This window comes from Acanthochromis polyacanthus, chromosome 15, assembly GCF_021347895.1.
Source record: "Acanthochromis polyacanthus isolate Apoly-LR-REF ecotype Palm Island chromosome 15, KAUST_Apoly_ChrSc, whole genome shotgun sequence".
In the NCBI taxonomy this organism is placed as follows: Eukaryota; Metazoa; Chordata; class Actinopteri; family Pomacentridae; genus Acanthochromis; species Acanthochromis polyacanthus.
Genome location: NC_067127.1, coordinates 20,578,228 through 20,604,336, shown reverse-complemented (window position 1 = coordinate 20,604,336; position 26,109 = coordinate 20,578,228). Strand labels below are relative to the sequence as shown.

The following is a 26,109-nucleotide window of genomic DNA, read 5'->3' as shown; positions in this document are numbered from 1 at the left end:
TATATATATATATATATATATATATGTATATGTATGGCATGCCATATATATGTATATATATGTGTATATATATATATACATATACATATATATATATATATATAGATAGATAGATAGATAGATATATGTGTGTGTGTGTGTGTGTGTGTGTGTGTGTGTGTGTGTGTGTGTAGCTATATATACAGAACTTGAATATGAAGAACTAGACTCTACGATAATCAGTTATTGTATCGTGTTATCTTGTATTTATCATTTTAATATTAGAGGATTTCATTTTTATCGCCATCTCCTCTCCACACCAGGTGGTGGAGCTGTAAACCACTACATTGTTTACTTACGCTCATAGGACAGCGTGAAGAAGACGTGAATACGTCATCAAAAAGCGACACCATTTAGACGCACGATACTTTTTGAGGTATGTGTGTTATTAAATAATAGTACAGATAGCGGTCTGTGTGCATCTGATCAGGTTTATCTTTGGTTCTGCTTCACTTTAAGATGAGCTACGCTGCATGAGAAGAGCTTAAAAGTTTCAGATTGTACTGTTTCAAAGTAAGACAAAAGTCTGACTACCAGTTTTCTGACAGCCTGGACTGAGAAGTTAAACACTGTCTTGGCTGTCAGCTGCCTTCTCAAAAATGTGTCAAGTGGATGAAGAATACCACGATCAGCTGGAGCGAACTGATGTTCCCAGGTAGGATGATATAGTACCAGTTTGGTTAAAGATCAGTCAGTCAGTTTTGAGAGATGATATGATTTTGAACCACTAAACATTAAAGCGTTATCACACAGGAGTGTGTTCACTTCTGTTGTGAACTGTATGTTGTAAATGGTCACTCCAAAACACCATTAAAGCACCTTTGTTGCTATTGTGTCTTTCCAGTATACAGTTACATTAATTAGTGTTTGTAGTGTGAATGAAAACACATGGATATTTTCTTGAATATGAATCCATGTAGATGTGCTTTAAACATATTTGCTGTTCCTCTGTTTATTAGTGCGTCTCAGAAATGTGTCAAATGCAAAGAGGTGTCTGCTGCTGTGGTGATCAGAGCAGGAGATGCATACTGCAGGTGAGACTCACTGATAGTGCGATAGATAATGTTATATGAGGTTATTTGTCATGGCTTAGTACACAGACACTATCCCAATGCTTATATTAATTGCTGTTGTTCGCTAGACTTAACTATTCCCACAGATGCTCAACAGTCAGAGGACGTGTGCTATATTGGGTCGCTGAAAGGCTTTCAATGTGAAACATCTGTGTAGAGGTTGACTGACTGTAGTTTGACAGCAGCAAATAAAGACAAAGGCGCGTCACATCAGACAAAAGGGGATTCCTTATTAAGATTTTATTAAATACAGTTATTAAATGAAGGCACTTTGGGATAAAGTTCTGTCTCTAATACAAGCCTTTTTTCCTCTTCAGGTGAAAAAAGGGCCTTTATTGAAAGCATGCCCAGTCCATATATTAAGGCTGTCCCATATCTGTTCTAGTATTAGAAGAGTTCACTGTAGAAAAAGATTTTAAATGGGTCCATGGTAGAATCGTGTGAGGGGTTGAGGTGTTATTAAATGTTTGCATGGTTTGAGGAAGCATTTACTGTGTTTACTCCTTTAGCTGAAATAATTTGTGTGTCTCCATCAGGGGCTGTTTCAAGGAGTATTTCATTCACAAGTTCAGAGCCATGCTGGGCAAAAACAGAATCATTTTCCCCGGAGAGAAGGTAAGCTGTGTCCTTTATCTGTACATCCATACTAATAATGACTTGCCTAACACAGTATGACCGAACTCAGTTTACTGCACTTAATTTTCTGCATGTCTACACAGAGAATCATTTGCATGTATTAAAACGGTGTGGTGTAAATATCCACAACAGCTCTATGACTGAGTGTCTCCTCTGGTTGTAGGTGCTGCTGGCTGTATCTGGAGGTCCTTCTTCCTGTTCCATGCTCAGTCAAGTCCAAGAGGTTTACTTGTTTGTCTCTCTCTGTCCATCAGTCTCTGTGTTGAGTTCAGCTGTTTTATCGCTCCATACAGGATACTTAGCTTTCTGTCCGAGGCATAACAGTAAAACGCAACTCAAGTACAAAAAAAACAATGTACAGAAACAGAGATCCAAAATGTTTCCTGTGCAAACACGCAATCTCTGAAGTGGTAAAATAACAAATGTCAAATCAAGCAGAGTTATTGCACTGGAAAACTTTGTACTCCTATGAATTACTTGAATCTGGGTTGAAAATTGAAATACTACATGATGAATATGATTAATATTATATAATTAATTTGTTATGACTTCAACTGAAAATATTTTCTTTCTTCCAGGGTTTAAGCCAGAAGGCTCACAAGAAGTTGAGATTCTTTCCTGGCATTGTCTACATTGATGGTATATTTTTGACTGTTTAACAGAGTGTAATTATCTCTGTGTGTGGAATTTCTGTGAAAGGATTCTGACCAAAACATCTGATACGACTGATGTGTGTCTTTGATCCCAGAGGGTGGTGCTGTAGGTCAGCCTACAGAGGAGAGACAGAGGACGGTGTCTGAGTTGGAGATGGTGTTCAAAGCTACTGGTTTCCCCTTCCACATCGTGCCTCTTGAACAGGTCAGTGTGGATGCTAACATACAGAGGTCTGTTATCAGAATCACAGCCAGCTTTAATGGCCATGTACGTACACGATATAGAAGGAATTTGTTTTGGCTAGGAATAAGGAAAAGAGAATGGTAAAACAACTATAGAAAGAAGAAGAGAAAAAATAATAGTAGTAATGAAAAAATGTGAAATTACATAAATATTTATACATCTAGAAAAGAATATGTAAACACAGTAGTGCAAAAAGGGCGGCTGTGGATGAGGTGGTAGAGCGGGTCGTCCAATGATCGAAGGGTCGGTGGTTCGATTCTCACTCTCGCCTAGTCATGTGCTGTTGTGTCCATGGGCAAGACACTTAACCCACCTTGCCTCCAGTGCTCTCACACTGGTATATGAATGCGTGTGAATGTTGGTGGTGGTCGGAGGGGCCGTAGGCGCAGATTGGCAACCACGCTTCTGTCAGTCTGCCTCAGGGCAGCTGTGGCTACAAATGTAGTTAACCACCACCAGAGTGAGAATGTGTGAGCGAATGAATAATGGATTCATTGTAAAGCGCTTTAGGTGTCTTGAAAAGCGCTATATAAATGTAACCATTATTATAAAAATGATTATTGCTACAGTAATAATACAGTGCAAAAAGCGGATAATTCATGTACACTACTGTTACTTAGAACTGTCCTTATATCTGAAAGAAAAGCAGTTTTTATTAATTAACGATAACATTAAGTTAATCAGAAAAACAGTCTAGACATTGTTAATGTGGTAAATGACTATTCTAGCTGGAAACGGCTGATTTTTAATGGAATATCTACATAGGAGTACAGAGGAACATTTCCAGCAACCATCACTCCTGTGTTCTAATGCTACATTGTGTTAGCTAATGGTGTTGAAAGGATAACTGATGTTTAGAAAGCGCTTGTGGAATTATGTTAGCACATGAATAAAAGTGTGAGTTTTCATGGAAAACATGAGATTTTCTGGGTGACTCCAAACTTTTGAACAGTGGTGTACATTGGCATATTGTACAGGTGAGGAGGAATGGCTCAGCTGTTTATTAAATTAGATCTATCTATACTCAACAAAAATATAAACACAACACTTTTGTTTTTGCTCCCATTTTTTTATTAGATGAACTCAAAGATCTAAAACTTTTCCCACATGCACAATATCACCATTTCTCTCAAATATTGTTCACAAATCTGTCTAAATCTGTGACAGTGAGCACTTCTCCTTTGCCGAGATAATCCATCCCACCTCACAGGTGTGCCATATCAAGATGCTGATTAGACACCATGATTAGTGCACAGGTGTGCCTTAGACTGCCCACAATAAAAGGCCACTCTGAAATGTGCCGTTTTATCACACAGCACAATGCCACAAGATTCGAGGGAGCGTGCAATTGGCATGCTGACAGCAGGAATATCAACCAGAGCTTTTTTTTTTTTAGACCAAGCTTATTAGTAAATGTGTCCTCCAACCTCCTCTAAGGTTCTGGACCTTCCCGGTTCTGTTGTGGTGACAGCCCTACCACCTTCACAGCAACCACCCAGCGCCTACAAAGCAGCTGTGGATCGCTTCAATCAGATCTGCGGCAGCGACTGTTTGGCACCACCGGAGCAGCAGCAGAAGAAGTCTCCACCTGATGTTCATGAGTCCCACACACAGTTACTGCAGCAGCTGATTGGCTCTGCTAAGACACTGACAGCCAGAGAAGACCTGTTAAACACATTAAGGTCATCTCTCACTTTACAGCTATGCAGTTACTGTATTTTGAAATATATGTGATAAAAGACAAAAACAATTTAATTTTTTTTCAGTTTATTACACTTTTAAGCAGTTTATTGTAGTAGTTAAGATATAAGTCAATACATATTATTAAAACTTGGGATATAAGGGTTATATTGATGTAAAGCAAATAAAAACACTCAAAAAAAATTGCACTACAATGTATAAAAATGTAAGAATATACCCCGGCAGACCTGCACAATCGTAGGTCTTAAAAGGTTAATGTCTGTGTGGGATTGGGTGCCCAGATAGCTCAGCTGGTCACACATAAACACTGACTATAGCCCTGCTGCAGCAGTTATGGGTTCAAATCCAGCCCATGGATGTTTACTGCATGTCTTTCCTCCACTCTTCTACCCATGTTTCCTGTCTCTCTCTCTCTCTCTCTCTCCACTGTCCTATACGTAAGAAAGTTTAAAAAGAAAAGGAAATAACTTTTAAAAAAAATAAAAGTCTATGTGATGTTCATAGCCAGCAAGGAGGCAATCCTAGTCCTCAGGTTAGATTTGCTAACTTCCAAACCATTCTGACCCCACTCTGTTCTCCTCACAGGCAGCATCTGCTGGTGCACACAGCTCGTACTGAAGGCTACAGCAAACTGATGCTGGGAGACAGCTGCACCAGACTGGCTATTAAGCTGCTCACCAGTATATCGCTGGGCAGAGGAGCACAGCTAGCTCAGGACACGGTGAGTGTGTGTGGATATTTGCTAGGCCACAGAAAGTGAGAGAATAACAAATCTGGATGAGGGAGAGAGGACAAAGAAACGTATTTATAGTATATACTGATCAGCCTCAACATTATGACCGCTGACAGGTGAAGTGAACAACACTGATCATGTTGGTGCTATGTGGTGTTCTGCTGGAAAACCTTCGATTTTTGGCATCAATGTTGATGAGACTTGGACACCAAAATAAACGTTGTCCCAGAACAAGCTCACTCCTTCATGCTAACAACAATCCTAAATATCACTGGCCTGCCCCTGCAGGAAAATGCACCACACCACATCGCAGAAACATTAAACAATCAGGAACATCTTGAGGAACATGACACCCGAGATGCTGATTTGACCAAACTTTCTAGACCCCATCAACAGGATGCAGTGGATCAAGTTTGATTCCCAGAGGCCCACTGCACAACCCAGAGCAGCCAAATGATCCACTGCCAACGTCCTGGTGCCAGACCTCATAGGACACTCTGAGAGGTCCTCTGGTGCAGGCGCAAAGAGCATTCAGAGCATTTTTGACCACATAAGGTGAACCAGCACAATATTAAGCAGGTGGTCATCTGCCTGATTGGTGTAAATCCTGAATAGTTTCTCTTTCCTTTTTGATCTTATAATTAGTTTGAAGGAAAGCAAATCAGACTAATACAAATAATGTTAATGCTGTATTTGTGTGTTTGTGTTTACAGGGTTTCTCTGATTCTAGATATGGTGACATAATATCAGTGAGGCCAATGAGGGATTACTCAGCTAAAGAAATAGCTCACTACAACCGCATGTTCAATGTGCCCTCTGTTGTCATTCCAAGCCTGGAGACTAAGGTAAGATCAGCCAACAGCAGAGTAAACCAGACAGTGGTAAATAAATAAAACACAGGTAACCTTTTAGAGCAATAAGCCATATCCATGGTTGTACATATGTGACTGATATTTTTTCAAAATGAAACCTCTATATACAACCACAGACTGTAGAGAGATTTGACGTGAGATCTTTCACTGTTTCCTAAGTTATTAAACAGATTTTATTTAGTCTGAGCTGAAAAGATTAGAACTGCGACAACTATTACAGTGATCTTAGAAGTCATAAATGGTGCAACTTTTCCACAGCAGTCTGATATCATTCAACTCAGCCTACTTACCTAAAACATGTGGAATGATGGAGAAATGTTTCAGGTCTGAATTAGTACCACTGCTGTTGTGACTTTCAGTAAAAGTGACTATGGGAATTTATTTAACCCTCCTGTCATGTTGTGGGTGAAATTGACGCATTTTAAATAAAAAAAAAATAATCTAACCAGAAGTTTTACCAAACTTGGACCGCCCGGCGACAAAGATGGCCCCTGTGACCGTGAAAATGAGGCCAAGGTCACCAAATGCGAACTTGACCTGTGTCTTATTATGGTACACCTGTGTACCAAATATGGTGAGGCTGCATCAATATTTTATCGAGTTATCGCACAGAAACCAAATTGTTACACACAAACAAGCAACCAACCAAGACCATGCAGCTCAAAACAATACCTTCCGGAAAACGATGTTTGCCGGGCGGTAAAAATACATTGTTCCATTTTTTTAAAATGAAGCTTCTTCTGCTTGGCTTAAGTGTAATCCAAAAATAAAGTAAAAATAGTTTGTTTAATATATTTGCAAACCCACCCTGGATAGAAGATCTATCTTGTGCTGATTTATCAACTGCATGAAAAGAAGAAAATTCAAAATGTAAACTTTAAAAAAAATCTGTCATGTAAAACTGCTGTTTTATTTGTGTCTTTCCCATGTACATTAAAACAGTTTTAACATGTATATTTTTAATGAAAAAGCTGTGAGTTGTCCTCATTGAACCATGATCTGTGAGAGGTGAAGATCGCCACTGCACTAAACATTGATTGAAATGGAGTTAATGAGATATAAACAATGTTTATTGGGATTTTTGGTTTCTGACACTTCTGAGTAATTAATCATTAAACACCCAGGAACATCATTACCCTTCTGACAAATGAACCTAACAGGAGAGTGAAACATGAGACTAACATATTAAATGGTTGGATGTCTTTTCACTGGCTAAACCTCTCGTCCTGCTGAGATTCGAGTCCTTCATCTTTTGCTGCTTCATATCCCTCCTCGTTTAGAGACTTTAAAACTCAGCAGTTGTCCAGAACGTCTCTTGAAGGAATTGTTGGAATTTAGTGGCACCAGAAGGCAGTGCTGGTTTAATGAAACCTCAGACTTAAAGACAGAATTTTGTCCATGCATGCATACAGTGTGTGTGTCTGTGTCTGTGCTGCAGACGTCTGAAAAGGCCAGTATCCAGCGTCTGACAGAGAGTTTTGTCACTAAGCTGCAGACAGACTTCCCCTCTACTGTCAGCACCATCTACAGGTCAGTGGGTGAACACCAACATGAGCACACAGAACAGAATCTAAGGACTTAATTCATGGATGCTGGACATCTTAGGAGCCAAAAATGTGGCACAGCTGGATTTTTTTTCTAACTGCTAACAAGATACAGCTAACCTTGTCTTTTTTACACGTGAAACTGTTTTGGAAGCTCACTGTAAGTTTCTCAAAGCCGACTTATACCTCATGCAGGACCAGTGAGAAGCTGCAGACGGCGTGTAGGAGCTCCTCTACAGATGACCACAGTGACAGATGTCTGCTGTGTCTGTGTGTCCTGGATACTGCTGTTGGTGAGTGTGGCTAGCAGCTAATGGTTATCCTAAAGTAAGGTACAAGCACTTTAGAGAAATCATACCCTGATAAGTTTAAAAATTCTGACCACCTAAAGAAAAAGCAATTGACGATTTATCAACAACATACATGAACAGTCAAAAGTTTGGACACCCCATCTCATTCAGTGGTTATTATTTAATTGTAGATTAATACTGAAGACATCAAAACTATAAAAGAATGCATCTGTAAACCCAAAAATGTTGATCTTCAGTAGTAGTCTACAATGTAGAAAATAATACAAATAAATAAAAGCCACTGAATGAGAAGGCAAATCCGTATTTTTGACTGGTTGTGTGTATGTGTGTGTGATTATGAATATTTATGCAATCATTTACTTAACCTTTAGATTTTTAATTAATTGACATGATTTTGTAAAAATCTGTTTTCACTTTGATATTAAAAACTTTTTCTTTCTTGCAAATTCTTGTCAAAGAAGGCAAATTATATTGACCATGATTTCATGTATAAAAGCAACAAAAGGGTAAAACATCCAAGGGAACATCCAACAGTCATTGTATGTTGGCGTTCTCACAAGCAAAAAAATAAACCTGTTGCCCTTATTCACCTTTGGTCCTTAAAAGGAACAGAAAAGGGGAACTGACTGGTTTGCTCGCTAACAAAATAAAACATCTATCAAGCTAATCAGACGGAGAAACTTTGTAAACAAGTTACTTTTCAGTTTCATTACATTAATATAAAAATTCTACTATAACTTTACCTACAGTTGACTGTTGAAATGCAACTCATCCAACTAAACCCACGCATCCAAAGGACTTAGCTCTGTAGCAACAAATTACTCCTTGAACAAATAAACGAAACAATTAAGGGCTCTACATGTTTTTGCGTGCCCATGAGAAACAATTCGTTCCCACGTTTTGATTAATAGATTTCCCACAATTTGATTAATTTGTGGGCTCAAGATATAATTCATTCCCACATTTCTCGATGTAGTTTGAAGACTTCATTGAAGCTGGAAAGATATTCACAGATTTGAACGTAACAAATCAATAAACCATAAGTGAAATGTTGTTTTTATCCAAATAAGCTGCCCATCAAGATATCTGAAGCAAAGATATTATGAAGCAGGACCTAAAGCATTAACCTTATTCTGTGAAGATTTGGTGCATTAGATATAAAATGAAATGAAATTACAACTAAAATAAAGAAATACATGAAATGCAAATACAAGTTTCTTTATCGTCAAACTACTGAACCTTTCTTCTTGAATCACTTCTACACACATTAAGTGGTTTATAAAACAGGTTTCCCCTTTTTCCTTGAGCACCCTCTTGTCAGCTGGAGCAGATAGGAATATTTTTTACCCCATATGATTGAAATTTGTCCTTCTTCCCTCCCTGCTGTCTTTCTCCTCCTTTTTTTTTTTCTCAGAGAAGGCCTCAGCCTTTCAGGCCACACTGATCTCAGAGCAGCTCTCCCAGACTCTATCTCTTGGATCTGGGAGTCCAAGACAAAACTCAGGTATGTTATACTATCATTGACAGTGTATCACCTCTACTCATGCTGTCAGTGTTTCTTATAGCTTCTGTCTCTATGTCATGGCAATTTTTACTGTTTAGAGCCACATGTCAAATAAGGGAAAGCTGAGAAGCACAAATAAAAAAAGCTTCTTTTAAGGCAGTTCCTGTTCAGTCATCTGTTTTTTTTTTTTTTGTTGTTGTTTTTTTTTTTTAAAGGTCCAGTAAAGCCAACATCAGCTGCTTCAGCTGTACAGTGCTGTTCCTTATCAGGAGGAGAGGATTGTGGAAGAGCAACAAGTGGTGGAAGTTGCTGTTCCTCTGCTAAGTAAGTGTTGATTTATTCACAGGGTTTATTTCTCTTAATTTGGCAGTTAATTATCCTCCATTGTATTCTAATCAGGAACTATCAGTGGTGATTAACAAATTCCAAAGATGTCATTCTGAAGAGGACTGAGGGTTTGTCCTCCTTTTAACCCATATGTCAAATAATTACCTAATTCCCTTTATTTATTATATCAAAAATGGTAAACTGTGAGGAGACCAAAAAATGAAGTAACAATAAAGCATCACAAGGCACAGCTAAGCCAAACAGTGTTCTGTTTGTGTCCACTCTCTTCCTGACATTTATTGGTATTTTTAGGATGCATCGATCAGAAAGCCTCATCAAATTGCAGAGGAAATCCTACTATCTGTTGCATCTTCTTCACAGTCTAAGTCTTTTGTGTTGTTGTTCCATTCCAGGGAGACAATAGATCTGAAGAGCCTGTTGTGTTACAGCTGTCAGCTGACCATCAGAGACATGGTGAGTAAAAGCAGCTGCACATCAACATGTTGAGAGGATGTTGTTAAAAAAAAAAAACAACAACTTGTGTGGTAGTTGGGTTTAGTTCAAGAACCACTACACTAAGGAGGAGGACTAAAGATGTGTCAGTTTTCTTTAGCTCAGTGCAGATAAGACTGACGTGATTGTATTTGAACCCACAAATGAAAGGTCAAAGGTCAGTGCTCACCTTGACTCCACGTCACTAAAAGTTACAAATCAATCCAGAAACCTCGGTGTCATTATTGATTCAGACCTGAATTTTAACACTTAAAAGCTGTTACTAAGGCTGCCTGTTACTACCTAAAGAACATTGCTAGAATCAAAGGTTTCCTGTCTAGAGTGGAACTTGTTGATGTGTTTATTTTCATTAGATTATTGTAATACTATCTTTATGGGTCTTAACAAGAAATCAATCAAGCAGCTGCAGCTGAGAACGCTGCTGCCAGAGTCCTAACTAACCGCAGAAAACTGGACCTCAATACACCGGTGCTCGCATCACTGCACTGACTTCCTGTTAGCCAAAGGATAGAGTTCATAATCTTACTCTTGGTTTACAAAGCTCTGAATGATCTTGAACCAAAATACATCCAGGACTTATTAGCTCATTATGAAGCATCCAGAGCCCTCAGGTCATCAGGGACAGGGTTACTGTGTGTTCCCAGAGCCAGAACCAAAAATAGTGAAGCAGCATTCAGTGATTATGCTCCTCACCTGTGGAACAAACTTCCTGAACAGCTGAGATCTGCTCAAACTTTTGCCTCTTTTAAATCAGGCCTGAAAACCATACTGTTTACTGTAGCTTTCTCTTAGATGTTCAGTCTGTTTTCTGACTTTTAAAGCACTTTTGTGTTTTGTTTCCATTATTTTAATTTCTACTTTAAATCTAATTAATTTTAAAGTTCTGTGATGCATCTCTTTGCCATTTTAGAGCACCTTGAATTGCCTTGTGTATGAAATTGGTTTACAAATAAACTTGCTTAGCCTGGAGCGAAGAATCGTTTAGCTGTATCTTTTGTTTTTAAGCCAGATAAATAGATGTGATTCCAACAGCAACACTTGAATAATTATTGCCTTTACAAAGAAAGAACTGTAACTAAAACCAACATTCCTGACTTGCACAATAAAAAGAAAGTCATTCTACAATCATCAGAGGTCTCCAGTCACACAGATGATACACAGAGTGAGCTGGTCCAACTCCAGACCTCCCAGTCCAGGTGTAGCTGTCTGGTTTATGTTTACGTCCGATCAGAAAAGAGCTTCAACATGCCTCCTGATTTGCAAAACAAATCTAAACATTGTATTTGTTGGTAACAACTTAATCAAAATGTAAACAAATCACAAGTTTTAAATTGAGATTTTCACATCTGTTGTCTGTTTTCTTCCAGTCATCAGTGGACCATCTCCCACAGTACATCATGTCTGAGGCTAAGAGGAGGCAAAGGAGGTGAGATTTGTATCATTTAAAGAAGAAAAAAACTAAATCACTTTTCATTTTTTTTAGGTTTGAGTGCATACATTTTACCTTATTATAATCAGTGGTTTACAAAACATGCAGTTTTTTTTCCACATTTCATGACTGCGTGTGCCAAACAACTGTTGTCCTAAAACGTTTTATTATTGGAATCATCAGTCATGTCATTAGTCATGTCATTTCCACATTTTTTTCCATTGTGTTCTGATGCCTCATTAACTGGCCCAGTGAGCATTTTTCTGTTAAAAAGGCATTTCTTTTTTTTTTCACTTACTATTTTAAAAGGCAAATGAGACCATGATGTCCAGTATCTCAAATTATTAGAACATTTCTGAAGATCAGTCATAAAAAGGATTTACAAAATAGAAATATCCAAAAACTGAGCGCCCAGATAGCTCAACTGATTGAGTGGGTGACCCATGAATAGGGGCTATAGTCCACAACGCAGCAGCCTGGGTTTGATTCCAGCTCACGGCCCTTTACTGCAGGTCTTCCCCCATCATTCTTCTCCCTACTTTCCTGTCTGCCTCTCTACTAAACACTATCAAATAAAGCCAAAAAATATCCTAAAAAAGAAATACCCAACATCTAAACACAATGCTCATTTGTACCATTAATGCTTAGTTGAGGCTCCTTTACCACAAAGAAGCTTTGGCACTGTGGGCAGGAGCTGCTTGACTCCTTCACCCAGATAATATCTTCTGACTGTCTCTGGTTCGGGAGTGGCTTGATATTAAGAGTGCAACATTTGTAGCTTCTTTCCTGAAGATGTCTTTGCTTGGTGGCTCTGGATGAAAGTTCTTGACAATCTTCTGAAGGCCACAGTCATCCCTGTTGTCTGTGCACCTTTTCCTTCCAGTCACTCTTCTATTACAGTATTACGATACTGCCAACAGCCAGCCTTTTCAGCAGTGGCATTCTGTGGCCTATTTTTGTTTTATTTATTCATTTATTTGATCGGGGACCAGGCAATTACCATAGAACACATCTGATGTATTACATATGGAGTGTCTAGCACTGAGCTCATTTTCAACTTCTGTCCCTGGTTGGGCTTTTCAGTAAAAGTAGTCAGAGGACCAATAACCACAATAAAAACAGCACAAACATTATAAACCTATAACGCCCACCCACCTGCACACACAAACACGTACAATGACATAATCCAGTCAGACTTGTAGATGTCATAGGTACCTACATTCGTTCTACTTGTGGAAGATGTCAGTGATCGTCTTTTAGACAACTTTCAGGTCAGTCATGTTTCCAGTGATTGTGGTTCCATGTTATGTGTAATACAGCAGTGTAAATCATGTTCATTTTACGATGTTCTGGAAGCTTCTTATGGGCAACAGACAGCCTGCAATGCCCCATATTTTTATGTGAAACATCAAACACTTTAATGTTGTAGCTACATTTTAGAAGCTTGAAAACCCAATGAAAGGAGATCTTAGACATTCGGATCCACTAGAAATCCCATTCGGTGCTCACTGGGAGCTTTCATCTCACAGCTTTGTAGTACACTTCAATAAATGACAGCTGATTCAAAAGACTTTAACCTAAACCTGAACTTAAACATGAAGAATTTGGGCTATAGAAAATGAAATGCTCGATAATAAGGACAGAAATGTGACGATGTTTGGACTAAGTTGTGTTGTGTTCTGTAGGTCTCAGATGAGAGATGAGATCAGCGAGTTTCTGCTGAATGATGGAGACGAAGGCAATGATTGATCAAACAGAAGTCAAGGTGACTATCCACCCTGAAACTCAAAACTATGCTGATTTTAGCCTACAGGAAGTGGAGGACTTTAATGTGGAAAGACTTTAACTAATATCCTGTTCTCCTGTGTAGGACTGTAGGCTGAGGTGGAGTCAACATGGAAGATCACCAGTACGTTACAGAGCCAGACAGCCTGAAACCGCCGGTATTCCACCATCACAAGCAGCTATGTTAGCTTGTGTGTGATTTATCAGTGAGGCATTTGTTTCCAGAAGAAAAGCTGGATTGTGCCAGGTACAATGTTTAATAAACCCCCAAATATCTGCAGTTTTCTCAGCTGCCTCACTTGACAGACACTGTGGCAGTTACTGGTAATCCTTCACATGTAGCCACTAAAAATATCATTTCAATGCATAGTTTATGATAAATGCACTCAAAAGGACATTTCAGAAACAGAACACATTAGACTAACTAGCTTTGCTTTCATTTATTTTTTGGATTTTTGTGATTTTTAGAGTGCAGAGGCTAATTAAAGCTTATGTTTGAATATCAACAACTGGTTCACTCAGGTGCTTGAAGATCAGCAGAACCTTTTGCCTCAGACTGACATTTTGTATTTGTTATTGCTCTTCTAATATATGTTTAAGTTTCTATTAAAAGCTGCTGTAAAGTCATACAAATGTCTGTCAATTTATGTATTTATGATTGTATACTGTAAAAGTTTGCTGTATCATTATGTGTTTAAACTGGATATTCTATTTTCAAAACCACTTATGATGTTCAGGCAATGGATGGATTGTTTCAGGGTTAGAGCTTGATTCAACCCCAGCAGTTCTTAGCTGACAGTTCATGTCCACGTGTTGCTGTTATATAAGACAATCTAATTACAAACTAACAGAGGTGGGTAGAGTAGCCAAAAATTGTACTCAAGTAAATTAGCTAGCGGGCTAATTAACACAGGTGGCTAACTTACCGCTGAACACCTGTGTTTTTGCTGCAGCAGCTGTCCGTCATTATGAGAGTGAACTTCTCAACCTGTGTTTCTCTGCTGTGTATTTTAGCTTTTAAAAAATTAATTTTACTTTAAGGTTAACTGAAACCCGTTCAGCTGCACTGAAGTTTAACATTCAGCTGGTTTGAATTAAACTGTGCTTAACTTAACACTGCGCAACATTACCTCTCTGAATCTCCATAATTTCATTAAATTCCTTCTCTCTTCCACTGCTCAAGTTCAATCCAGTATATAAAGTGACAATAGTCAGTGTGTGTGTTTGTGGTCTGTTTCTATGTGTAAGCTGAATTAGTGAGGATGACTACTGCTCCTGTCATCTAAGCTCCAGTCCTCACACATCTTTATGTGCACATGGGGAAAATCACTGCTGTAGAATGCAGGTATGTTTGTCATTATTATAAATAGCTGTTGCCAGGTGACCTGTCAGAGTCAGCCAAAATAATGTTTACACACATCAGGAAAAGAAAAACTTGCATAAATATTTCAATACCAAATGTATTCAGATATCACCAGATTAATAAAAGTTATCTTTGGCCTCTACAATTAGAAGAGGTGCTCAAAGTGGAGGCCACTGGCTTGCAGACATTTCTGTTGTAGACGCAACTTATTGATACTCCATTCATGAGGGTAATGCCATCTGTTGGGAAAACTTCATACAAGAGGACAAAGAACATGTACCTATATGCACAGCCAATCAGAGGGAGGTTGTGGCGAGCACTCGTATCCGCCCACAAAGTGTCAAAAGTCTTCTCCCTGCATGCGTAGATCAGAGCTCCACGCACACAGGAGGACAGTTTCGTGAGACACTGGACGCACGGAGCTTGGTCTGCACACACGGAGACATTGCCACGCACACGCAGAGTGTTTTTTGCGCCCGTGGAGACTTTTTTTCCGCTCGCGCGGGGTACGTGTTTCGCGTGCGCGACTTTTGACCCAAATTTGACGCCATATTGGACTGTTTTTGTGTTGCTCCTCACCTACTTCAGACAGCCGGGACATAACGTTTTGTGGACCAAAGGCTATATACTATGACGTTTTTAGAACGACTTGCTATAATTTTTCTTTTTAAGACCGACATGCTATTATATGATGTTTTTTGGACCTCTAACCCCCTGGACAGGTCAAACAAAATTTTTTCATGAAATTGTTGAATTTTTTTCTTGCCCAGCCCAATATTTTCAAGCAAATATAGAAATAAAATAATCAACTGAATCATTTTGAGAATCACACAAAGTGCAGTTTTATTGAAAATACACTGTTGAAATTTTACTAAAGGTGTGCAATTTTGCACACACATACACACAAGTATTTACAATATGATAATTCACAAAGGGTATGGAGGTGTTAGTATAAAGGACAATATGTGTTTTAGATGTTGTTGATGTTGGCAGCTGGCAGGGTGGATTTGTCCAAGTCATCAAAGTAAGGGTGTGTCATCGCCTCGCGTGCAGAGATCCTCTTAGGAGGATTGTAGGTCAACATTTTCTACAACACAGAAACAAGGCATGAATACATTTGACATATTACGAAGAGCAACATGAGATGATTAAAACAGTGAGTTTTTTTTCTTTAAAAAAATTCCACATTAAAAAAAAAATGCAGAAACGTTTCCAGGTTTTCAACCATGATGTTCCATGGTGCATCCTTTTCCTTACCGCCAGCAGATCTAGGCCGTTCTTGTCCAGGTTTTTTACCATCGATGACAGGTTGCCAGACTTCCATTTGGGGAAGGTGTTTTTGTAGTCAGGTAGGCTCTCTACGTCAGGCCACACATCATTGTTTGGAGTTCCCAGAGACCTGGAAAGAAAAGACAAATGACATCAGGATTCAAATGGCAAACAACTTAAAGGGTGTCACAACATGTGGGTTGGGAACTGGTAACAGATGTAATGACAGAATGAAGTGCAACTACACACTAAATAAACCATCTAAATAAACATATGTCAATCAGAGACAGACCTTGTGCAGCTGTCAGTCTCGTTTCTACGAATACATACATGCATATTTTCACATTTAGGTTTCATGGCGTTGTGTTTATTGAAAGATTGTTTTCAGGGATGGGATCAGCAAGTTCTGATTCTAGCGGAAAGTTGTTGGGGGGGGGGGGGGGGTGCGGCGGCGCAGTGACTTCCAATCGCTGGGCCATTTACAATTGTTGTTAACAAGCTATCGTTAACGTCGTTACCATCGCGCGGGAGTATCAGCGACAAAGTGTTCAAACTTGTGAAATCGGCGTTCAAATAAATTAAATCCACGGAAAATTCCCATCCCACGAAAAAAAGCGGAATTCCGCGAATTCGCGGAAAAATCACATCCCTGTGTTTTTCCTTTCTCAGTCTTCAAGTGCCCAAGTCTGTGGGACCAAGTCAATTGATTGTGGAGGAAAGTCTATGATGGTATTCTTTGGTGCACTATGAATCCTTGCTGCAAAAACCAGCAGGTGCAGTAGTATTCACAGACTGTCCTCTCCCTACCTTCTGATCCTGCATACATTATTGTAATACTCTGCCATTGTGGGACAACAGGCCAACCCAGATTCACTTTGTGTCTGCAGGCTCACTCTGTACTGGAATACTGATAAACCACCAAAGCAACAAACTTTGGAAGAGGAATTGAAATGATATGCTGAGCAAAGCATGTGAAGACGCCCCTTTGCACTGTTCTTGGCGGTGTAATTACAATGACAGACACATAAGTATGAATGCGCACAACATAAACCACGAAGGCATCATACAGACTAGGCTCTACATAGATTCAACTCAGTAGTAAATATCACGCTTCACTGTTTGTTACTGGCAAATATCCACCCAATTTGGCAAAATTTGTCAAACAGGAAATTACATGTCATACTGCAGGATCTTTTTATTAGCCTTTGCAGGTCCCTTTCAACAACTATTTCTTTACATTTGTACTTCACATTATTTAATTCCCATTTTCAGTCAAAGTCCTAATGTGTGTCTACCTGAAAATCCTGAAGAGCTGGTCTATCTCTGAGTCTCCATGGAACAAAGGTTTCTTGGTGGCAAGTTCAGCAAAGATGGTCCCAGTGCTCCAAACATCTACTGGTGTTGAATATCGGGGTGAACCCAGGAGGACCTCAGGAGCCCGGTACCAAAGAGTGACAACCTGAGAAGACACAAGGTGTCATTCAGCTCAGTCATTATTTGAAAGGTTTTTCAAGGCTGCACACCATGTCTGTGTAGTTTTTTCACGTGATGTGGGAACGTTTCCTCACCTCATGGGTATAAACCCTGACAGGAACACCAAAGGCCCGAGCCAGGCCAAAATCTGCCAGTTTGATCACTCCTTTGTTGTCAATCAGGAGGTTCTGGGGTTTGAGGTCACGGTGGAGGACTCGGCGACAGTGACAGAAGTAAATGCCCTCCAAGATCTGGTAAAGGTAACTCTAAAAAAGTGGAAGGTAAGAGAAAGAACAGAGAAATGAGTACATGTTGCTATCGTTTAGAACAGGGAAATGGTGAATCAACAAATAAATAAATGGCCCAATAATCTAACTTTGTTCAGCCTGAGCAACCTTTAACTGCTTTCACTCTATGAAAGCTCCACCTCAACAAGACGACATGGTCATCAATATCCCCCGCCGCATGTGATGTCTGAGTCTATATCCAAAATAGTGATCAAGGGCCATAACTCTGTTAAATATTATCGCACAGGTCTCATTTTCGAACTTGATCAAAGTGTCCATGCTGTGAAGCTACACACTAAATTTCGTAATCCTAGCTGTAATAGTTTCCGAGAAAAGCTGTCCCCTTCATGTCGGACGGACAGACGGAGGCCAAACTTATATCCCCCTTTTCCACTTCGTTGAGGAGGGGGGATAATAAAGGTGACTTAAAGAAGGTAATAAAGAAGGTTGTTGGATTAAATATTCAAACATTTATAAACATTTTAAACAATGAAAAAATGCATTTATAGACAAACATGTTGTGTTTTCTGTGTATATGCAAAGAGTAGGTATAATAAATTATTCCCAACAGCATTTATATGGAGCAAGACTGGGCATTAACTCATTATGTTGTTTTTATGGGAACACATTAGAAAAATATGAAGCAAAATTACAGATTATTCAAAGTTCTGTTATTCAAATATGAAGCGTGACCTGCAATTAAACAACACCTTTTCACCTGAAGTATTTTCTATAAAAGGTCTTTATGGTGTTTCTTGTTCATCCATTCACACACATTCACAGAGATGCCATTCAAGAGGCTCACATGCCAACTGGACCAGCTGGCTCTAAGTTATTTTAGCACGTGCAGGGGTCATGTGTTCATCCACCATCCTTGTGATTGGCTGACAACCTGTTTGATCTATAGATTGCAATGGACAGTAACCTGATCTCATTAAAGACAGTTCACTCCACTGTACACAAAGAAGCGATGGTTTTATGTAAAATTAAAACATGTTCATCATCTGCCAATTATGTTCCAACTGGGCTCTTTTAATAATGCAATGCTTTCAGGTGAAGCAAGAGACAAAAAAAGTGTATGTGAAAAAAAAGACATATTTTATACCTTACTGTAGCCAAAAGACAAAATAAAAAAAAATAGCTCATTGTCTGCTAAACACTCATCTAGGTTACTCCATTAAGAGGGATTACTGTAACTGACTATGTACAACAAAAATAATAGCGATAACATCACATTAACATCATACGTACTCCTGCAGACCCAGATGCGGAAACCTTAATTTGGCCTGAAGAGCAGGGCTCTAGACAGCAACCAAAAAGATCACATACAGTTTTTTTTTGAGAATGTGCAAGTTAAAATTTCATTCCTGTGAGTGAATGAAGTAGGGCTGGACCCGAATATCCAAATATTCGTTCGCTACGGCACTATCCGGATATTAATTTTGGTATCCGAATACCCCCCGCCCCCTCCCGTCGGACGTTACAGGGCAGAACGAATATTCGGATATTTGTCTTTAATAGGGCCCGAATATTCGGAGGCCAGCCCTAGAATGAAGATCATTTAGCCGTTTTGGTGTTGCTCTAACCGGTGCAGACGGCTACTGCATGAGCAATAGTGGTGGAAAGCACAACTTTTATTCCATCAGTGGCTCTGTCAATCCTTGCCTGATGCGTAAAATGAGCTATTTGGCTGTTGTGTGTTCCTCAAAAGAAATTGAGGAAAGAGGAGACAGAGACAGAGAGGTGAAGGAAAAAAATATATTTAATCTCAATGGCTAACACAGTAGCAGGGCTGCAAAACTGAATTACTATTATTCACAATCACGATTTTAGCTTCTAACCACTATGTGAAAACGATCGACAGCATTCTCTGCATTAAAAAATATCTTCTGCTCTACATCAGCCGTTTTCTCTACCGATGAGGAAAAGAACATACAGATAAAATCAGGTGGTTTCATCTTGGACAAATCTTTTTGCTCACACACCTGTCTGAGCCCACTGTAGCCACCTAACAGCATCTACCGCAGCCTGTATTGTGAGGCATTTAGCGAACACTGGTGAATGTACGTCTACCAGGTGTTTCGCCTGTGCCCTGGAGGGATGTTCAACCAACTGAGGATGATGGTCGCACCAGCGCAACCAGTGAAAAAGTTAGTCTGGAACCCTGCTTAAGAGACAGAGCAAATGTCCTAGCAATAGCTTTAGCCAACTGCCTTCTCGTTCATAAAAATTTAATTCAATTATATCTATATTGCGCCAATTCATGACATATGTAATCTGAAAGTCCTTAACTTGGATTTCATATGAGCAAGTAGTCGTCGATAATAGCAGAGGAAACACGAGCCAGAGGACTGAACTTATCCCCACAGCCATTACCAGCAGTGGACCTCACCACAGCCACAGAATCAACTGTTAGAGACAAAAATCTATCAGAGGCAGAATAGCTCAAGCTGAAGGTGTCAGAGGCACTCTCCAATGCTAAAGTACCTCTGCCCACCTTTTATCCCAGGACAGTTGGAAAAGAGAAAGGCATAGACTGCCTGTCTTACTGCTGGCTTTACCTGGAGAAGACATCATTCACATTGGTCCTCCAAAAATAAACAAAGAAGGAGCAGCACTCAGACCCATCAGCACCTAACAATTTTGCTGATCAGTAAAATAAATACATCAACACACGTTTAACAGTTTTCTACCAGCATTCCTGTCTTGCATCATTTAGAGTAGCCACACTTTACCGTCACACATTTTTATGTTCCTTATTGTAACAATCTTTAGACTGAAGCAGTTGCACATGATTTGTTCAGTTTGTGCGGAAAACGAGTCAAATGATGCGATAAACGCTCCTGTTTGTGGGGACAAGTTTGAAGCAGAAAATCTGAGTTAAGAAAGTTGAAAAGCACCTTCATACCCGTTAACTCTGACGGAGGGTTTAGTTTTGTCGAGCCGACTCACACAAAGGAAGCCTGGCTATGTCAAACTTGCTTTGTAGTTCAGTCCTCTGAGATGCTAAACCAATACCGTCAACACTAGAAAAACTGCGCTGGTTAAAACAGAAGTGTCCTGTCAAATTTAAAATCTTCTTTAATTTATCAAATATAGGTCCAACGCCGTACAGGATGAAGTCTGGATGTGGACTTGGACCATCAGTTAGTGACCCAGTGTATAGTCTATAGTGGATTATTAAACAAAGTCTCGAGGAAGAGAATTTCCCCTTGAGGCATTTTAGTAATCGAATTACCCGAGGAACCACTTCAGCCCTATTTACAGCACTAATCATCTGCAAAACGTGAAATATTTAAGTTGCTAGCTGGGAGGTTGCTGTTGTTTCCCACAGTGAAGACAAAATAAGTCAAACTGCCACAAGTCAGCAAATGAAGACAGAAACTCATTGGTACATGATTGCTGCTACTGTTCAAGCATTTTATGTTGCTGGAGATATATTATTTGATCCCATAATGTCATTTGAAACCAAAACTCTCAAATAATATAGCAGCATCCTGCTAATATGACGCTACGATGAATTGCTGAGAGAGAGTTACCTTGACCAGCATCGAGTCCATGTACTGGCCAGTGGGAATGGAGTCCAGGTACTTCTTCAGGTCCATGGACAGGAACTCAAAAATGAGGTACAGTCGAGACTCCTGCATCAGGACATCCAGGAGGCTGGTATACACACATAAGAAGTAGTTGGGTTCATATTACACACGTGGACAAAATTGTTGGTACCCCTCAGTTAAAGAAGGAAAAACCCACAATTCTCACTGAAATCACTTGACACTCACAAAAGTAACAATAAATAAAAATTTATTGAAAATTAAATAATCAAAATCAGCCATCACTTTTGAATTGTTGATTAACATAATTATTTTAAAAAACAAACTAATGAAACAGGCCTGGACAAAAATGATGGTACCTCCATAAAAGATTGAAAACTATTTGACCAGAGTGACATGATTAACTCAGGTGTGTCATTTAATTGACATCACAGGTGTTTCCAAACTCATAATCAGTCAGTCTGCCTATTTAAAGGGAGACAAGTAGTCACCCTGCTGTTTGGTGAAAAGGTGTGTACCACACTGAACATGGACAACAGAAAGCGAAGGAGAGAATTGTCCCAGGACATCCGAAAAAAAATTATAGACAAACATCTTAAAGGTAAAGGCTATAAGACCATCTCTAAACAGCTTGAAGTTCCTGTGACAACAGTGGCTCATATTATTCAGAAGCTCAAGACCCACGGGACAGTAGCCAACCTCCCTGGACGTGGCCGCAAGAGGAAAATTGATGACAAATTGAAGAGACGGATCGTTGGAATTGTATCCAAAGAGCCCAGAGCAACCTCCAAAGAAATTAAAGGTGAACTCCAAGGCCAAGGTACATCAGTGTCAGATCGCACCATTCGTCGTTGTTTGAGTCAAAGTGGACTTCATGGGAGACGACCAAGGAGGACACCACTGCTGAAAAAAACTCATAAAAAAGCCAGACTGGAATTTGCAAAAATGCATGTTGACAAGCCACAAAGCTTCTGGGAGAATGTCCTTTGGACAGATGAGACCAAACTGGAGCTTTTTGGTAAGGCACATCAACTCTATGTTCATAGACTCAAAAACCAAGCATACGAAGAAAAGAACACTGTCCCTACGGTGAAACATGGAGGAGGCTCAGTAATGTTTTGGGGCTGCTTTGCTGCATCTGGCACAGGGTGTCTTGAAAGTGTGCAAGGCACGATGAAATCTGAAGACTATCAAGGCATTCTGGAGAGAAATGTGCTGCCTAGTGTCAGAAAGCTTGGTCTCAGTCGCAGGTCATGGGTCTTCCAACATCCAAAACACACAGCCAAAAACACCCAAGAATGGCTGAGAGAAAAGCGTTGGACTATTCTAAAGTGGCCTTCTATGAGCCCAGATCTGAATCCCATTGAACATATGTGGAAGGAGCTGAAACATGCCATTTGGAGAAGACACCCATCAAACCTGAGACAACTGGAGCTGTTTGCTCATGAGGAGTGGGCCAAAATACCTGTTGACAGCTGCAGAACGCTCATTGACAAATACAGAAATCGTTTAATTGCAGTGATTGCCTCAAAAGGTTGTGCAACAAAATATTAAGTTATGGGTACCATCATTTTTGTCCAGCCCTATTTCATTAGTTTGTTTTTTAAAATAATTATGTTAATCAACAATTCAAAAGTGATGGCTGATTTTGATTATTTAATTTTCAATAAATTTTTATTTATTGTTACTTTTGTGAGTTTCAAGTGATTTCAGTGAGAATTGTGGGTTTTTCCTTCTTTAACTGAGGGGTACCAACAATTTTGTCCACGTGTGTATATGGACACATTTTCTCACAGGTTCCAACTCCATATTTGCTCACACTCTGTATGTAAAGAGTTGGGCCAGATATTGATCAGTTACCATGACCGAAAGCTTAAAAAACAGAATCATGTGGTCACACTTTGTTAAGCAATTAAACACATGCACATGTAAAAAGAACACATCACATAAACAGAAACACTACAAGCGAGAGAGATTCATGATATCCTGAAAAAATATCTACTGGAGAATTCCAGAGGGTTGTCAATAAGTAAATCCTTTGCTTTCTAACATCCAGTCAATTGTTGTTTCACCAACACATGCACGTGTCGTGAAAGTGCACAAAGCAACAGTATAGCCTGTGGAGAACAATTTGGGTCAAAGTCACCAAATATTTTATTCACATTTGACTTGTAATTTTACAATTGAGGTTCATACCACAGATGGACTGGTTATCAGTCTTACCAATAAACAGATTTGATATTCAGCATTTGTCCACTTATTAGCATCACCATGGCCACTTAACAGACTCATGATAAAGTAAGTCATTTTGAAAATGTGCTATTCTGGCTCTGATGCTGCCACTTCTCTCCATCTGTAGTCTCCACTCTGTAGTTTTGCCCACAGCACTATATGATCGATTACACGTTATGAGAAATATCAACACTGAAGGATAAATGTTGATTTTTAATAAATACATATAGAATCTAAACAGAAAAAGGCATTTTTTTAGGTGGAGTTTGCATTGTTAAATTTCGACACCAAGATTTTTAGTGATATGACAAATGTATATCAGTCACAAATATTGGTTATTGGTGGCCTTGATTACTGATAGTCATTAGTCGACCCCTAGTCATTATTACCTGCTGACCAGTGAAATTACAGTTATGGCTCTCTCCCCCTGTTCATTTAAATAGGGACCTGGATTCATTAGCATGAAATAACAGTCTAGGACATTACCAAGATGGCTGCAAGTAGCATAGCTCACTGGAATCACATTAATTTAATATTTCAACTCTCAAGACAGAGGTAAAACTACATCAGCTGTGATAGCTTTCTAGAATTAGAAAATCCCATCTCAACATGCATTACTTAAGTGAGACATGATCTGACAAACCTTTACACTGTCTCTAAAACTGGATCACATATTACCTCGTCACTTTTAAGCTGGAACACTCTCCACTCCAGACAGTGAACTCACCGTACAACATTGGGATGCTTCAGCTCCTGAAGCAGAGAGACCTCTCTGACAGCAGTGCTGGGAACGCCCTCCTCCTCACTCTCCAGACGGATCTTCTTCATAGCCACAACTTGCCCCGTTGCCTTGTGCCTGCCCTTATACACTACCCCATAAGTACCTGCAAAAATATGTGAAAGTCCATAATCACTTTAAACAGTCTCATATTTAGATAAAGGCCTCAGCATTTACTGGCACAAAACTGACTTGTCTGGGTCAAAGTGAGATGTGATCTCATTGTGTTATTATTTTGCTGTCTGCACTGAAATAACAGGAAAATGCATGCATTCCTGTCAGTTACAACAGACACATTGTCTTTATTGAATTTACTGTATGTGGACCAATCTTACTTTTGTTTGTCATCACCCCCAAAAGGCCCAGTCTGAGCCAGATTAAACCCCGTAGTACAACTTCTTGATTCCATTGTCAAAAGATTTTACTGATCAATAACTTATCTTGCCTGTGTGCAGGATTTAAAATTATGGGAAGTGTGCTTGAGAGTATGGCCATTCAGACAAGAATGAGCACCACAAGGTCAGAAACTCATTCAGTGCATGACTGCTGTTGTTGTCATTAAATTTACCAAAGCTATTGTAACCACATCAAAAGGGCCAAATTTACACTACAGCAGCTATACAATCATAAAAATCAATACTCATAATGGAAGTATGCTTTATGTTTACCTCCATAAAGCTCAAATTTGGCATAAATACAGGACAACCGTATTGTTGAATTTCTTTCGAAATTTTTGAAAAAAAGAAGACAGGAAGACCAACCTTCGCCGATTTTCTCTATTTTCACGTAGTCTTCCATTACTCCCTGGAAGAAAAAAAATACCCACATTATAAAGTCATTTCAGCCTGCAGAACTAGCATTACTTTCCAGTAGCTTCAGATGATGCTTACCTTGCATACTTTTACATCACCAAGCTAGCTAGCGGTGCTACGTTAAAACGACTGTTTAACTTTGAAAATCAAATATGGCGTAAACAGTAACAAGGCTGTGAGTGTGAAAGAAACTAGCATAGACATTAAAATCGGAAAATCACGGGGCTAACTTTTGACTCATTCATTTACAGTAGTGCATTTATGCCTTTATTTTTTTACACAATGTGGTATTTTCAAAGAGTGTGGCATTTTTGCTAGCGCTAAAGCAAATAAACGTTGGAGACACGCTCTCTAACGTTAAATAACTCTAGCATTGGTATTTAGGCTATAGGTTATCGGTGGATCATATTGAAGTTTACTTAGGTCGTTAGTTTAACCTTACGTCCTAAAAACACGAATAAATGACAATAACATAAACTCGTCTATCTGTTCTCTTTAGCTAAACGATCAAGGTATGTGCACTAACGTTAGCTTACCTAATGCTAAATCACCAAGGGAACTTTCTGTTGAGTTTATAACAGCTGAAGCCCTTTCTGTCCAGACTAAATAGTCCACACCTTCAAATAACTCGACAAACTATACAGTTAAAAACGGAACCTGTTTCTAAATAAAATAGAAAAGTTACCTGACTCTGGCTTATTCCCTATCGTAGGTACTCTCCGTGTACAGACCAGCGCTAAATGCTGTCAGAGTTTTTTGAATCAACCGCAGTGCAGCGGCCGTTCAAAACACACCAATAAACTCACGCGATGTATTTCAAAACAGCCAATCAGTGGAGAGAATACTCCCATGCGTGCTGAGCGGGAGACAAAGCGGCGACGCACGCCTGGGATTGTGTTCACTGCTGCTGGGACGTTTGGGTGTTGTCCTCTTTGAGAACTAATTCAGCGATTTTTTTTCCGTGAAATAAAGCGTCA

General features: G+C 39.4%; 2 protein-coding genes across 4 annotated transcripts; one reads left to right on the top strand and one right to left on the bottom strand.

The window, feature by feature from the left end:
• Positions 1-289: 289 nt before the first annotated feature.
• On the top strand, positions 290-14,581 carry ctu2 (cytosolic thiouridylase subunit 2 homolog (S. pombe)). Of its 2 annotated transcripts, XM_022200361.2 has the most exons (18): positions 290-415; positions 588-694; positions 999-1,073; positions 1,649-1,727; positions 1,912-1,971; positions 2,327-2,387; positions 2,497-2,606; positions 4,083-4,327; positions 4,932-5,067; positions 5,793-5,924; positions 7,390-7,481; positions 7,691-7,788; positions 9,221-9,310; positions 9,526-9,634; positions 10,051-10,111; positions 11,518-11,576; positions 13,265-13,344; positions 13,450-14,581. In XM_022200361.2, exons 2-17 carry the CDS (start codon positions 639-641, stop codon positions 13,326-13,328), a joined length of 1,527 nt encoding a protein of 508 aa, XP_022056053.1. In that variant the 5' UTR covers positions 290-415; positions 588-638; the 3' UTR covers positions 13,329-13,344; positions 13,450-14,581. The 2 variants fall into 2 exon arrangements, with proteins under 2 accessions (XP_022056053.1, XP_051816013.1); XM_051960053.1 differs by having other exon boundaries at positions 359-694.
• A 960-nt stretch (positions 14,582-15,541) lies between these two features.
• Positions 15,542-25,916, bottom strand: cdk1 (cyclin-dependent kinase 1). 2 transcript variants are annotated; one of them, XM_022200359.2, is made up of 8 exons: positions 25,818-25,916; positions 25,082-25,124; positions 24,270-24,426; positions 21,296-21,419; positions 17,565-17,735; positions 17,292-17,455; positions 15,985-16,126; positions 15,542-15,814 (listed from the first exon to the last, which is right to left on the bottom strand). In XM_022200359.2, exons 2-8 carry the CDS (start codon positions 25,116-25,118, stop codon positions 15,698-15,700), a joined length of 912 nt encoding a protein of 303 aa, XP_022056051.1. In that variant the 5' UTR covers positions 25,119-25,124; positions 25,818-25,916; the 3' UTR covers positions 15,542-15,697. The 2 variants fall into 2 exon arrangements, with proteins under 2 accessions (XP_022056051.1, XP_022056052.1); XM_022200360.2 differs by lacking the exon at positions 25,818-25,916 and adding an exon at positions 25,669-25,777.
• Between the last annotated feature and the right edge of the window lie 193 nt (positions 25,917-26,109).